The sequence below is a fragment of the Bombyx mandarina genome, chromosome 23 (genome assembly GCF_030267445.1).
Source record: "Bombyx mandarina strain Sakado chromosome 23, ASM3026744v2".
Classification (NCBI taxonomy): domain Eukaryota; kingdom Metazoa; phylum Arthropoda; class Insecta; order Lepidoptera; family Bombycidae; genus Bombyx; species Bombyx mandarina.
The window spans coordinates 18,353,339-18,368,908 of record NC_143229.1 but is presented as its reverse complement, the minus strand read 5'-3'; the positions used below and the strand labels follow the sequence as shown (position 1 = coordinate 18,368,908).

The following is a 15,570-nucleotide window of genomic DNA, read 5'->3' as shown; positions in this document are numbered from 1 at the left end:
GTTGTTTGTTTAGTTATCGGATGACGTCATTCACCTAGACACCTGAGGTTGAAGTTTCAATTGTATTTTCTAAAGCCTGCCTCTTCCTTCAAACCAGGGTACGAGGAAAAGCGGCAGATGTGGTACTTGCTCGTTTCGACTTACAATACCTTCTCCCACCACTAATTACGCAAATTTATTATATGACTCTTTTTTTTTCTAAAGCTATTCCTTCATAAACTGTTCTCACGTCACCATAAATAAAGACAGTTACCTCTTCAGACTCTACTGTGTTAAGGTTCGTCGCGATAACGCCGTCTTTCTCACTCTCATCTTTAGTCGTATCGCCGCTCTCGTTCTGTTCCCTTCCGCAGTCGGGGTCCGAATTTTGATGGTTTGAGTCTTCAGAATTATACGCTGTCATTTGATTACTGCTCTCTGGTGAAATAAGTGTTTAATGAAAAAACAAAAGCGCTTGTGGACTCGTGGCCCGAGGGCATCAATCTCGTATTTGTAATACAGCTGAGACTTCTGTCGTATGTATTTTAGATAAAACCAAATCATGTTAATTTTTCTCTATTGCGCCAGTAATAAAGAAATGGCTATTTTCTTACCATCATTATCAAAATCGTCCTCATCCTCCACGTCGTCTTCATCATCCGGCTCTTCTTCATCTTCGTCCATCCTCGATGACTCTGCCAACAACCCCAGACTGTCCGTCGCCTCCGACAACACTGATTCAACCATGACCTTGGAAGTTGATGGTTTAGGTTCAAGAACACTTTGTTCGTCCTGCTTCATTGGTGTACAAGGAGCCAATTCTTTCAGTTCTGAACTACCCGCCGGTTCCATTGCTGCTCTTGAAGTCGACGGTTTAGGCTCTGCTGTTTCTGATATAAAAACATCTTTCACAGCGCCCAAAGATGTTTTATTTATATCTAAATCACGAGTAGATTTCGTGTCTACATTTGGATTCATTTCCGACACATTTCCTACAGGGTTCAAGTTCTTTGATATAGTCAATATGGGTTCAGCATTATTTATTTCTAGAGGCATATCAACATCCATATGATCATCAGTATTTTTAGAATTTTCACTATCGCTATTTTTAAAATCAGCTTTAAAATCGGAAGTGACATTTTCATTAGAGACATCATTATCAGACCGATTTTCAGCTTTTTCTGTATTTCGTGTAAGACCAGAAGTCTTAGTGCACATAGGATTATCTGAATTCTCAGTCGTATCTACACTAAGTGTTTCTGCTATAGGAGCTTTATTATCTGTATCCCTATATTCAAGTCTATCATTAATTTCTTGAGTGATATTTATTGTATTATTGAGATTCCCATCATCAGATGCCGCTTGACTGCTGTCTTCGGCATCATCGATGTCTATCAACTCTTGGGTCGGTATCTCCAGCATGGCATTTGGACGGTTCAAACCATGTTCCAAATTTGCCCTGATTGGCAGAGTTGTAGATACATCTGCGAGGGAAGTCAAATGAGCACCCAGACTAGTGAGTTTATCATTAGAAGCGTTGACATTCTCTTCGGGATCCTCATTGACAACTGCAGTTGTAATTACTTCGCTTTGGTCTTCACTAACGATTGGTACTATTTTATCATCTTTATCCGAAATCTCACTAGACACCACAAAATCCAAGTCAGCTTTTTGGCTAAAAGTTTCACCCACAACACTACTAAGTCCAGTTGGCTCTAATACATTTTCATTTGAAGTATTATTTGAATCTGCAACAATTTCGATTTTATCTTGAGTCATGTTTTTAGGGCTCTGGGCTTCATTTGAAATGTTTACAGTAAAGTTACCTCTCTCAACGTTACTATCATATTGATCACCCTTTGGATTTTCACTTGAAATTAGAGTATTTTCATCAGTTTTCGCTTCAGATTGAAATACTTGATGTGTGTGATGTGCTGTATCTGAAACCACACCTTCGGCGATATTCGCTTCAATAATTTTCATTTGATTATCTTCAGGAATTTGTAGTGAATCTACAACATTTTCATTGCTTATATTTTCATTTTTAACTAGATTCTCCTGTGCTGACTTTCCCGTTGATACTTCAGTTTCACATAACTCCATTTCAATATCATTAGGAAAACCAGTGACCGTAATTTTATTAGTTTCATCCGTTAAAGTGAATTCTTTATTTTCAGCATATATTACAATACTACTTTGTTCAATGGATTTGTCATGATCAGTACCTGTAGAGCTTATACCAACTACATTGTTAACAGCTTTAATATCAGCAGATTCGTTTGATAAAGCTTCGTCTACGAGATTAATGCCACAAGCTTTATATCTAGATTCTTTCAATTTACTTTGTTCCGCAGTTGCAGGTAGATCATTATTTTCGACAATTTCGATTTGACTGTTGTCTGGAGTCTTACTAGATTTATCGTTTGAAGCATCAAATGGAATATTAGTGTTAATATTATTTTTAAGTTGACTTTTACCTAAGCTTGAGCTTAAGATCTCGTCATATGTGGTTATAACTTCACTGCTATCTGAAACTGATTCACCTTGTGGTACATTGATTTCGTCATTAGTTCCTTCAGCAATGGTAATTTTACGATCTGCAAGAATATCACTTTCATCTGTTACATCACTCAGGACCATATTCGCTATATTTGACATTTCACTTGAAACTGAATCAGTAATAAAATTATCAATGTCACCAATAACATCAGTCTTTTGAATAGCCTCTGCTTTTTCATTATTAGTTATCATCCTTAGAGAATTTGCCGTCTCTGTGGTTTGAGTTTGAGATATAACTTCAACTTTGGTTTCAATTTGACTCCTGTCTTCTGCCATTGATACTTTATTTAGCTCATAAATGTTTTCATCAGTTCTGACTTTATCAAGATCATCTTCACCTTGTACCATTTTAGTTGAATTAGCCAAATCACTAACATTAGCTGTTATATCCGTATCAGAATTATCAGATTGACTTTCACCTAGGTTGACGACTATCTTTGTAGTTTTTTCTTGAGTTTCATGAATATTTGCCAAATCTGATTCTTCTATTGATGTCCAAGGTCCATCAGTACTCTCTTCCTCAATCCCAATTATCGGACTATCTGCTTGACTATTAGCGGATATTTTTATATTTTCATTGTTCGTTACAATTTTGGACATGATTTCTGTATGTTGTTGATTTGATTTGTTGAATGAAATATTATCGGGGTTATCGCGACTATCGCCTACTGGTTCACTTACTGCTGCTACGGTTTCATCAATTTTCCTCACAATTTGTGATCCACTTATGTCAGTAACACAGTCCAACAATTCACTTGTAGTTTCTGAATTCGAATTGTCTACATCTGATGCCATTTCATTATATTCAATAACACTACTATTTCTTTGATCTTTAAGAGCTTGGACATTTTTCAGATTCTCAGAGTCGTTCTCCTCTTTTGTGGGATTAGTATTCCCAGTAGACAAATAAGAAGTGACATCACCTGATTCTCGACTACTGTATGATTCAAATACTTTCTGTTCAACTGTACTTCCTGTGCCAGTTTCTACAAGAGGTGGGTGGACTCCAGCTTTTGACTTTATCAAACTAACTTCTTGGACTGTTGATTTGTTGATATCATCATCCTTAATTTCAGAAAACTCTAAGTTGTATTCTTCATCAATATCCTCAATATTCATCAGTTCTACATTAGATATCTCATCGTTCTCATCCCATCTCAGCAAGAGTTCCTCTTCTTGAAGATCAATATCAGTTGTGACTTCTTCTTCAATGTTCCATTTTGAATTTAGATGTTTTTCATTTTCATTAACTGGTTCAATGTCAATTGATTGTGATTTTATTTTTTCTTGGGTGTCTTCTTGATCTGCAGTACTTGGCTCATTTCCCTTCTCCAGAACTGAGCTTACATCAGGTTTATCATCTGTAAGGAAATACATTTCAGATTTATTAGATTGTTCATTTAGTGTAATTACAGTAGCTAGTAGTTTGACATCACAATGTCCATCTGTTAAGGTAAATTGGCAAAATTGGAGGTTTTTTTTTTTTTATTGCTTTGATGGGTGGACGAACTCACAGTCCACCTGGTTTTAAGTGGTTACTGGAGCCCATAGACATCTACAATGTAAATCCGCCACCCACCTTGAGATATAAGTTCTATGGTCTCAATATAGTTACTACGGCTACCCCACCCTTCAAACCGAAACGCATTACTGCTTCACGGCAGAAATAGGCAGAGCGTGTACAAATAGGCAGATACCTACCCGTGCGGACTCACAAGAGGTCCTACCACCAGTGAAAAATTTGATTGGTTGAAAAGTTTGGTTGATTAAGTTAGGTTGAGAACTATATATATAACAGGCCAAATTTGAAACTCTTGGCCAGCACACCCAATTAAGAATTGTAGTACAAGTACAGATACAACTGTCATAATACAAAAATAAAAGTCTGATGATGATGATACACAGTAGCCTTTCAGGAAAGAGTGGTTCCTGTATCCCAATTACGATTCCAATTGAAACAATAAGTGAGCTGGCAGGTGGTGTGGTCACCACCATCTAGCAGCATTCAGACCTAGGTTTACAGAGCTCATCCTACCCGGCTGTCGGTAACTTGAAGACCTGTCGGAATTAAAACAGGATGACGCTAGCAAATCAATCACAATGATAGTTAACGAAGGCGTAATGTGGTATATTATGAACGACAATTTACAGCCACATCAACATTACAAGAAATCTGCCGCTTCTCAGCCGCGATGATTATGAATTATATTTCAACATATAATTGATAGTATACCTTTCGTTGAAGTGTTCCCAACGTTTTCGTCACCCGTCTCCATCTTTCAGTGAGTTGTTGAGAGAATTTAGGTCCCACAACAACAATATTGAGCATTCAATTGGTTGGAAATAAGCGAAACATAGTTTACGGATCGCGAATAATGGTATATATGCGAATACTGGTTTGAAGTAACGTGTAAGGGCCTACTCGTTATTTATAGTTGTGTGTTTATTTCAACCATAAGTTTTCAGTGGCGCTTAGGATGATTATATTAACATTATTAACATTCAATCATCGAAAACATCTATTAAATGCAAAACAAGTCTTTATTTTGATTGACGGCACACGCTGTTCGAGTGAGTAGTTTTAATTTTCCAACTGCAAAGGCAAAAGTATCGTACGATACAGCCTAATCTTTTGTATATTCTTTTTTAATGAAAAATAATTTAATGCAAAATCAAATAAAGTAGATTCATTTGAAACATTAATCAATTGGCATGAAATTAAATGAAATAAGATGAGATGATATGGGATGAAATAATATAATCTTAGTAAAATGGCAATTATTTACTGAGACTTTTTGGAAGATCCTAAGGAGCTACGTCCAGCGGTTTTATTTCATTTCCCCACATTTGTAAACTTACACAGATACTAAACAGTTAATAAACTACCTCTAATATACACTCAACCGGGAAGAAACACAAAATACACAAAATAAAACAATTCACACAACTTTACTCTTGTGATAGTGCACAAACATGGAAAAATGAAACAAAGCCGCTGGACGTAGCTTCTCGGGATCTTCCCCCGTAATGACTATGCAAGTGTAGTGTTCGCTCGCGCAGCCCGCACTGACTTAAAACCAGTCCAAGATATTCAATCACGTTTACTACATTCCCGATCCTGCGGACAGAATGGAAAGCAGTCGACGCGACGTCGCCCAAAACACAGCATTTCGGATTTTCGAAACCTTCCGACCCACTAACGGTGCTTTTAGGTACCTCAAGCACCGATCATCGTTCTCGTCGAACCCGTCGCTTGCGACGAAGGGCTCGACGAGTAAATTAATCCACAGACACAGCCCACTGAGTTTCTTGCCGGTTCTTCTCAGTCTGTCGCGTTTCCGATCCGGTGGTAGATACTGCGAAACACGGCTCTTGATAGGGTTCGTGTTAGCAACGTCGTCTGGTTTTAGCCCTGTGAGCTCACCTATTAATTAAGGTTACGCTGAAATAGCCTCTCAAGGCTATCAGTCCACTGAAAAACTCTTAGCAAATAACCACCATTTTACTGAGATTATATTTCATACCATATCTACTCATCTCATTTCATTTAATTTCATGCCAATTGATTAATGTTACAAATTAATAGACTTCATTTCATTTCACTTCATAATGTCATTTTTCATAAATAAATATAGAGAAAATTAGGGCATATGGTATGATACCTTTGCTTTTCCAGTTGGAAAAATAGAACTACTACTACTGTCAAAGTCAAAAATAAAATTCAAAACGTTGAAATTGCACAAATTGTTAGTTTGTACTTGTACCTTTCTTCTGATTTTAATCAGCAAAGTATTAATTATTTACGACTATTGATTATTGTAAATGAATAATACAATTAATCATAAATATAGCACTGTATTAATTCTAAAAATATTAAATCAAGCAAAAATTTGCCGGGCAAAAAAAAACATTGCTTTTACATGGATTTTCTCGTTAACGCAATAGAAATTAAAGATAAAGTTCTATAAATCGTTAATTTAAGGGAGACTTTAATTTCGCAATAGAAAACGCAGTGTAAACCTGAAATAAAATTATTACTGCTTGTATCTTGCATTTATTTGCATAATACAATGAATTCATTAAATAATGTGTTTTCGTCACGTATGATTGTTGGAGCGGCAATTGTCGGCATCGTAGGCGCTGCTGGCGTCTTCATATATGAACAGATGTATGCGGAAAAACGAAGAGCCATGCTAGGTTAGTAAAATTGAAATAAACATTTTAGTCATTAAATTAAGGAAATACCGAAACGAAGCGTTTAGCAGTTTTAAATTTCCTGCATATATTCATATCGAACCAAACACTCATGGAATTTATTGAACTCTATTGGTCTTGGGATTAATTAGAAAAAGAAGCACTTCTCTACCTCTATAAATAAAGCAAGATGTATAATTTTATATTAAAATCAAAATTGAATATATGAAAGGGGAATGCCCACTCTCCATAGTGTGCTAGGCCCAAGGTGGACATCAAATATTACTATAAAAATGGACTGATTCAAATTCTTAAATGTATTAGATATCTAAAAAATATATTGAAATTGACGCCACTATTATAAAAAATATAATAAAAATAAAAAAACTCGTTTTGAGGTTAATTTTCTATATAAATACCTCAAGAACTTTTCTTTTTTTAATGTTTAAGATGTTCCTAATGTATTTTTATCCAATTGTAGTTATTAGGGTATAAAAAACACACATACTTCTTTAAATATCTATATTTTCTTCATCTTCATACACAATTAGTAAATCATCTAAAAATAGCACAGGAGAGCATATGAGACGGTTTTAAATCTCGGTCAGGTTAAAACCACAATTCACACAATGGTTTTCAGCCGTAGTATGAAACGTTATTGATAAAAGCAAAATAAATCGAAGAAAAATCAAAACACATCCATTTTGAACGCAAGCACAAGCAGCAAGCGAAGTGTCAGTCAGTCAGATTAAAATCAGTGTTGTCAGTATAAAGAAAAATAATTACATGAAATTCATATATCGATCATTTTTTTAAATAATCGATATTTGATTTATTTCTTAATATTTTTTTTACGAGTACACATCATATTTTATTTGTTATGTTGTGTTTTAGTTGTACATATTTAAATAACAATACAAGTTAAGTTTTTTTTTTATTGCTTAGATGGGTGGACGATCTCACAGCCACCCTGGTGTTAAGTGGTTACTGGAGCCCACAAACATCTACAACTTAAATGTGCCACCCACCTTGAGATATAAGTTCTAAGGTCTCAAGTATAATAACAAGTTAAAGTCCAATGGGTATCTTTGATGTTATTTTATGAGCTTAAAATCGATTAAAATCGATTGATTAATGATAATATTTAAAATGATTTATTTATATGTTTTTTTATATACTTAAAATGTTTACTTAATACGTAAAACGTTTTGATGCTGGCAATATTTTTCCCGCAAAAATAATATTCTTGTTTTTTTCAATAGAGTTACTTTTTTTAAACTACTTATTGTAAACTGTAGTGGCGCATATTTGGAAGAAAGTAAATGCATATTTATTTATGACAAAATTAATGCACTAAGTATTTTTTCTCTAATCTATTGTCCGCTTTGGGCCTGAAATGGGCCGTCCCCTTTGGATACGATATAGGTAGTTGATGTATGTAATACTACTAGAGGAAGTTGGTATGAATTAAGCCAGAAATCAGCTTTCTACATTTATATGTAAATGTTTAAGCTCCGACAGATTAGATAATAGATCTAAAAGAGAGATTACTTTATTTCAAATTATTGATTTCAATTTGAACTATCCTTAGTCAAGGCAGCTTGCATAACTCTTAACCAAGATACAAATAATAGTTAAAAAATAACAAAATACACTTTTATAGAAAATCCAACTAAAAAACAGAAAATAAATTTTAATAAATTTTAATTAAAAATATTGTTTTTCATATTTTTCAGTATATTTCTACCGCAAATATTCAATTGGGGATCAGGAAACATGAAGGGAACCATTCTAATAGAATTTAAATTACCTTTTAGAAATCTGTTCCTTTACAACCGTTTTGAAAATCAATTTTATGCTCATATTCTAAAGTTATTACTATAATCTTTATTTTTTTTTATTGCCCAATACGCTACCGTATTTAGCTATTAAATGATTGCTTACATTCCAGTGCGAGAAGTAGCAAGATTAGATAACCAGATCGCATCAATGAGGACGGAACTCGAGAGTTTAAGAGAACTGCAGAAAGAAACGTAAATATCATATTTAGGTTCAATAATAAAATTTTCTATGTCTGATTTTCCATCAGTCTGTCACCAATGTTCATTTACCCTGTATAGTATTGGCAGTATCGAGATTCAATTTAAGGAGCTCAGTATATACTGTAGAGACCGAGTTTCTTGCCGGAACTTTTAAGTGGGTCACGATTCTGATCCAGTCGCAGGTACAATGATGCACTAGTCTTTGTTGGGCTGGTATTGGAAGTGCAGTCAGATCCGTCCCTGACAGCTGACCCACTTGTTTGCACATGGAATAGCCCATTAGGATACTAATATTGAAGCTAAAACAATTTTTTAGAGTCTATTAAAAGCCTGCAATGATACAAATGACCAAGCTGCCTATTACTTGCAAAGTTGTTTTATGCTTCTCCTTGTAACCATATTGCGCAGCCATTCTACATCATTGAAACATTGAACTCAAATATGATAAAATATATATATATTGTGTTTTGAATTTGAATTTGAATATTAACGACAGTAACATCAGAATGTCCTGTAATCTAAAGTTTTATTTTTAACGCAGACACCTTCGGCGAGTGAAACAAAAAAAATCTGGCAGACCTCGACCTGAAAGGCCTCCAAAGAAGTCTGCACCAAGTGGAGATGTTGTTGATGCACCGGAACAGAGCTATGCATCGGACTCTGAATATTACACCGATTACCAATCTATAGGTGGTAAGTAAATAGATGATAGAGCATTTATAAATTGAGTTATTGAAGAAATGAAATATAATTGAATTTCACATAAAACACAGCAACTTAGCTACTTCTCGGTCAAAGCTTTCATAATGATGTTATAAAATACCTTCTGTCTCCTGTTACTCACTTTTTGTTGATTCCTACCTTAGGCCGTAAGGGTGTTTAGTCAATATAGACAAATTGGTATGATCGTATTATTTGTTTCATACAATACAATTATATTCGCGTATAAATATTAGGGTAATCAACTGATGTAACTAATATTTCAGGAGGCTTCATATTCTGTTGTCAGATATATGTTTTGAGCTGAATGTCATTGCTCTCTGACCAGGTGTAATGATTATTCAAGTGGTGGTTTTTTATTACCTGATCGTATAAGACCACCTTTTTTTTATTGCCCTTGTAGGCAGACGACCATATGGCTCGCCTGATGGTGAGTAGTTACTGTCGCCCATGGACTTCAGCATTACCGGGGGCAGAGCCAAGCCACTGCATACCGTTAAGTACTCTTTACAAGCTTTCTTTGAAGAAAGACATGTCATCTGCAATGCATGGGCTACTTTTTTTTTATTGCTTAGATGGGCGAACGAGCTCATAGCCCACCTGGTGTTAAGTGGTTACTGGAGCCCATAGACATCTACAACGTAAATGCGCCACCCATCCTGAGATATTATAAGTTCTGAGGTCTCAGTATAGTCACAACGGCTGCCCCACCCTTCAAACTGAAACGCATTACTGCTTCACGCCAAAAATAAGCAGGGTGGTGGTACCTACCCGCGCGGACTCACAAGAGGTTCTACCGCCAGTATGCTTACAGCTTGGTCAATTAATACTATCAATTTCGTTTTGGAAGCAATTTCTTAATTACCGTATTGCACTTTATGTTTGTTTAAGGAACCGATGCTGAGATGGACAGTGAGGAGTTCTATGATGTACACACGGATGATGATGATGAGGATGATGACACATTGAGAGCATCCATTAGAAATGGTCTCATGGCTAATTTGGAAGAGGTATGTAGATATGTTGTGAGCAAAATTTTTCTTCTTATCGGCCCACAGACGTCCACTGCTGGACATAGACCTCCCCCAAGCCTCGCCACAAAGATCGGTCAAAATTTTTAAGGCAGTTAAAATTTATATTGGTCTAAGTTTGAATCAATTTTTCATTCAGTATTTTGAATACACAGGATAAGAATAATCCAGTAATATTTTGTGGGTTTTCGGCGGGAGGGATTTTATTATAACTGTTCTATATCATCTGATAAGATAGTGGATTTGCTGATTGTTTCGGGGAGCCCAGATGTGTAGCCGGATATTTCACCACCCTCAAGCACACTAGGAACACGAAAGATCCGGTAAATTAAAAATATTAAATACAAAAGAAGGAGTGCCTTGCAGCAGTAATGTGTAGGATGGACGTGGCAGGTCTTCATTTAAAACTACACTTCCAAAGCTAATTGAAGGACGGCTAAGGTTGCACAAACGATTCCAGTAGTTTTAAGGTTTTATTGGTGGTAGAACCTCTGGTCTGCTCGTTTCGTTTTGAAGGGTGGGGCAGCCATTGTAACTATACTGAGACCTTATAATATATGGGTGGGTGACGTTATTTACGTTGTAGATATCTTAAGACTTAACATCAGGGTGGCTGTGAGCTCGTCCACCCATCTAAGCAACAAAAAAAAAGAAAAATGCTGTGAGTGGCAACAAGTTCGTTTTGCTTCCATTATATTTTTGGATTGAGAGTCAAGTCCGGAGTATGAAGACTACCTAAGCTCTTGTACATGTATATTTAATTCTATATTCTTCTCAGGATCCATCGGATAAGAATGACAGTCCAAAACTATCGATTAGAAATGCAACTTAGCTTTAAAGATATAAATAAGGTATGTAACTTAAATTATTTATTTTAGTATAGAAAATGTGAGGTTCTGCAAAAGCACACACTGGCCTTGATTTAAAGTTGAAAATCCCATAAGAGATATAATATGTTTGACGATATTCAAATAAATTTTAAATTGAACACCAAAGGGCTTTCATTGAAAATTATTTACATGTAATAATCATATAAGAATACTTTCCATCTTACTCTGCTAGTATTATTCATGAAAATAAATTTAAAAATAAGTAGATATTATTATGGTTTAAATTTATTAGAATATCTGTATCAACATTAACTATAACATACTCTTGGCATATACGAGTGTTACTGTGTTACTTATAATATTTGCTATGTGTATGTGCTATAATTCTCATGTTGTATTTGTTATTTTAGTTATGTGTTATTTGTTCTACACACACTTATCACTTTTTATTATTATTCTCATTATCCTCTCGCAGGTCTGCTGGAAGAGATTTCTTCAAAGAAATAAGCAGTGCTTTTGTACATAATTTTCCTATTACTCTGTACTGTGTCTTGTTTTCTGTGTGTACATAAATGAATAAATAAATAAATTAATTAATAATGAAAATTATGTTGTGTATTACAAATGAAAGTCGGAATTCCAAAGCAGACTGATTTATTTTTGCAACTACCTGCCTTTTTATAATGTGACTTAATATCTATACATAACATTGTCCTCCTCTTAAATTAATGGAATACAAATTCCCGAATGCTGAATAAATGAGAGAACATGGTTGAAACAACGCGTTACATGATATTGCTTACACATGACAGTAAAAACAGGCAATTTCAAAAGTGAGTGTTCACAGGAAACAAATATCGTATGATTATAACTAACATAAAAATACATATACACAAATGATGTTTATACCGCTATTTCCTAACCAAATAATATGCGAACAATAACCCTATAAGGCTCTAAACACAATTTTCATGTTGTTCTTATTCTCGACATTTAGATTACTAGTATACCTGTCATAAATACAAGTATATAATCTTATACACACATATGTAAATATATTTAGTAATTTTGGTCCTTAATTCTCTGAATACACGTTAAAGCAGCTTTACGGCGCTGACGCGATGGTTGCAAGACATTCGGCGCCGGCGAGTGACTAGGAGTCACAGGTTGTGGACTTTCCGGTCCCGTGTCATAGCTGGAGTTGAGCTCCTTTTCTCCGGTCATACACGGACTTTCCCGAACTTCACCCACACTATCATTTACTGATTTTGTCTCGAAATCAGTGTTTAATTTGGACAAAGAATAACGTGATTTTCGACTATTATTACTTATTAAAATCTGGTCGATGTGACGTTTGTGTACCCGCCCGTCATCTGCTGTTACCCTGTATGTCACCGGACCTGAGCGGTTTTTTATTGTTCCTGTGGTCCATTTCTTTTTTCCCTGTGTGAAATCTTGCAATAGGACCGAGTCTCCTTCTGCCGCCTCCCTATATCCGGCTGTGCCTGCATTATAGCTTTCGCTTGCCAGCTGTGCTTCTCGTACTATGGAGCTAGTATTTGGACGCAACAGATCCAGTCTTCCACGCAGGCGACGTCCGAACAAAGCAACTGCTGGTTCGCGCCCTGTAGTGCTGTGCTCAGAATTTCTGTACATAAAGAGAAATTTTGTCAAGGCGGTATTGTCGTCTTCCTTTTCAATTAAAGCCTTTTTCAACACTCTTTTTATGGTTTTTACGGCGTTTTCCGCTGCACCATTGCTAGATGGATGATACGGAGCCACCGGTAAATGTTTTATACCGTTTTTACTTAAATATGTTCTAAATTCGATCGACGAGAAAGGTGGTCCGTTATCAGTTACTACCTTTTTTGCTAAGCCAAATCGAGCAAACAATCGTCTGAGACATGCGATTACTGCCGTGGCTGATGTACAGCTCAATTTTTTCACCTCGATCCATTTTGAATGAGCGTCCACTATAATTAAGTAATATTTGTTATTAAACGGTCCCAAGAAATCAAGATTAAGGCGCGCCCACGGCTCTTCCGGCCATGGCCACGAGTGCAGCGGCACCGATGGTGGTGCAGCGCGCTGAGATCGACAGGCCTGGCACTGAGCACATACACGTTCAATGTCCGCATCGACTGTCTCCCACCATACGTAGTTCCGGCTTAATTGTTTCATCTTAACAATACCCGGATGTCCCTCATGTAACTCCTGTAACACAGTCTCTCGCAATGAAGTTGGAATTATTATTCTGTAACCCCATACAAGACAACCGTGATCAATATGTATGGATTCTCTTCTGTTAAAATAGGGTTTTTCTGCTTGTTCTTTACTGACAGAGGGCCAGCCAAACATGACGTAACCGTAAATTTTGTTTAGTAAAGGATCCTTCGTAACTTCCTTTTTAATTTCTTTAAAATTGAGTGGAAAGCTTTCTTGAACGAAGTTTAGGTAATTATACTCCTTAATATTATTCTTAAAATTAGTATCCAGTGGAAGTCGTGATAGCGCGTCAGCCTGGCAATTATCTGTAGAACTAATAAATTCGATCTCAAAATCATACGCAGCTAGCTTTACAGCAAATCGTTGCAGACGACTCGCGGCGGTTAGAGGTATACCTTTATTCTTTCCAAGAATATAACTCAAAGCCTTATGATCACTTCGTAAAACAAAACGTCTCCCGTACAAATACTGATGGTGTTTAGTAACCCCAAACATTATAGCCAAAGCTTCTTTGTCCAGCTGAGAATAGTTAAGTTCGGCTGGCGCGAGAGTCCGTGAGGCACAGCTGACGAGCCGCTCAGTGCCGTCGATGTGCTTCTGAGTGAGGACGGCGCCCAGTCCGTACTGGCTGCTGTCAACGGACAGCACTAATGGCGAATTTGGGTTATAATGTGCCAGTACCGGAGAGCTGCTTAACACTTTTTTAATTCGTATAAATGCTTGTTGACATTTATCTGTCCAACACCATTCTACATTTTTTTTTAACAAATTATATAAAGGTTTCAAAATATCACTCATATTAACAACGAAGTTCGAATAAAAATTAACAAGACCCATAAAACTTCTCAATTGAGTTAAATTCGTAGGTGCGGGGGCGGCCACTATGGCATCAACTTTCTTTTTGTCAGTGTGTAAGCCCTGTTTGTCTATTTTATAGCCTAAATACGTAACAGAACTTTGAAAGAATTTACATTTGTCATAATTAATTCTTAATCCGTTTTCTTTGAGTCTCCTCAACACTGCTCGTAGATTTGATAAATGTTCAAACCTGTTTTTTCCGGTTACACATATATCGTCCGCAAAAATAACGGTTGACGGCAGACCACTTAGAATCTCTTCCATAATCTTCTGAAAGTTTTCCGGAATGCATTTAATTCCAAACGGAACGCGCTTATAGACAAAAGTACCAATGTGTGTCGTGATCGCTGTCATCGGCTGGGATTCTTCGTCTAAGAGGCATTGCTGGAATGCATTAGATAAATCCAATTTTGTGTAATATTCACCACCACCTAAAGTGGAAATTAATATAAACTGGAATAAATAATAAACATAATAAATAAATAATAATAATAATAAATAAATAATAAAAATAATAAACTGGAAATTCGTTTCGTAAAGCCTCCACCGTCGAGGTCGTCTCAGAAATCGAATGACATTTTAGAAAACTTAATTTTAATATTTTAATCCAAATTCGGCCTAGCAGTGGCGGGCCGCCGTTTTTAATTACATATAGTTTTAATTTGGCGGACTCACGACCACAAGATACGTCTACCATTATATAACCGATAGTCTCAATTACATCGCCTGTATATGAACTAAAATTCAAAATTTCGCTTTGTATAGGAATACACATAAAATGCTTTTCATAAAAAGCTTTAGATATGGCCGAAATTTTACAACCCGTATCAATCTCAAATTTACATGGAACATTTTGAACAAAAATTTTCACGTAATATGGTCCTTCACCCTCGCTACTGATCAGGTCCTTTAAGTTATAAAAACTATTATCACTAGAATCACAGTCACTATGGTTTAAATAGTACTGACCTCGGTTTTTTTCAATCTTTTGGTTACCTTTACGGTTCCGACACATTGATTTTAGGTGTCCCTTCTCGCCACATGAGTCACAGGTGTAGTGCTTGTACCGACACCGACCCTCCGCATGGCCCAGCTTGCCGCAGCGTCTGCAGGCGCAGCGAGCCTCCGCGC

The 15,570-nt window shown here is 36.1% G+C and overlaps 2 protein-coding genes across 7 annotated transcripts in view; one reads left to right on the top strand and one right to left on the bottom strand.

Moving 5' to 3' along the window:
• The window catches only part of egg (SET domain bifurcated histone lysine methyltransferase eggless), a 42,283-nt gene extending 37,172 nt beyond the window's left edge, over positions 1-5,111 (bottom strand). For all 4 annotated transcript variants that reach the window (XM_089737263.1, XM_089737264.1, XM_089737266.1 and 1 more), the window contains exons 1-3: positions 4,772-5,111; positions 594-3,899; positions 254-417 (exon numbers count right to left, since the gene is read on the bottom strand). In XM_089737263.1, coding sequence (XP_089593389.1) covers positions 254-417; positions 594-3,899; positions 4,772-4,814 — 3,513 coding nt within the window. In that variant the 5' untranslated portion in view covers positions 4,815-5,111. The remainder of the gene's footprint in view (positions 1-253; positions 418-593; positions 3,900-4,771) is intronic.
• A 1,135-nt stretch (positions 5,112-6,246) lies between these two features.
• The window catches only part of LOC114244176 (uncharacterized), a 223,716-nt gene continuing 214,392 nt past the window's right edge, over positions 6,247-15,570 (top strand). For all 3 annotated transcript variants that reach the window (XR_016325115.1, XR_016325114.1, XM_028175901.2), the window contains exons 1-5: positions 6,247-6,735; positions 8,684-8,765; positions 9,316-9,467; positions 10,386-10,504; positions 11,304-11,376. Coding sequence is in view for 1 of the 3 variants with exons in the window: in XM_028175901.2 (XP_028031702.2) it covers positions 6,609-6,735; positions 8,684-8,765; positions 9,316-9,467; positions 10,386-10,504; positions 11,304-11,357 (534 nt within the window). In the remaining 2 variants the exon portion in view is untranslated. The remainder of the gene's footprint in view (positions 6,736-8,683; positions 8,766-9,315; positions 9,468-10,385; positions 10,505-11,303; positions 11,377-15,570) is intronic.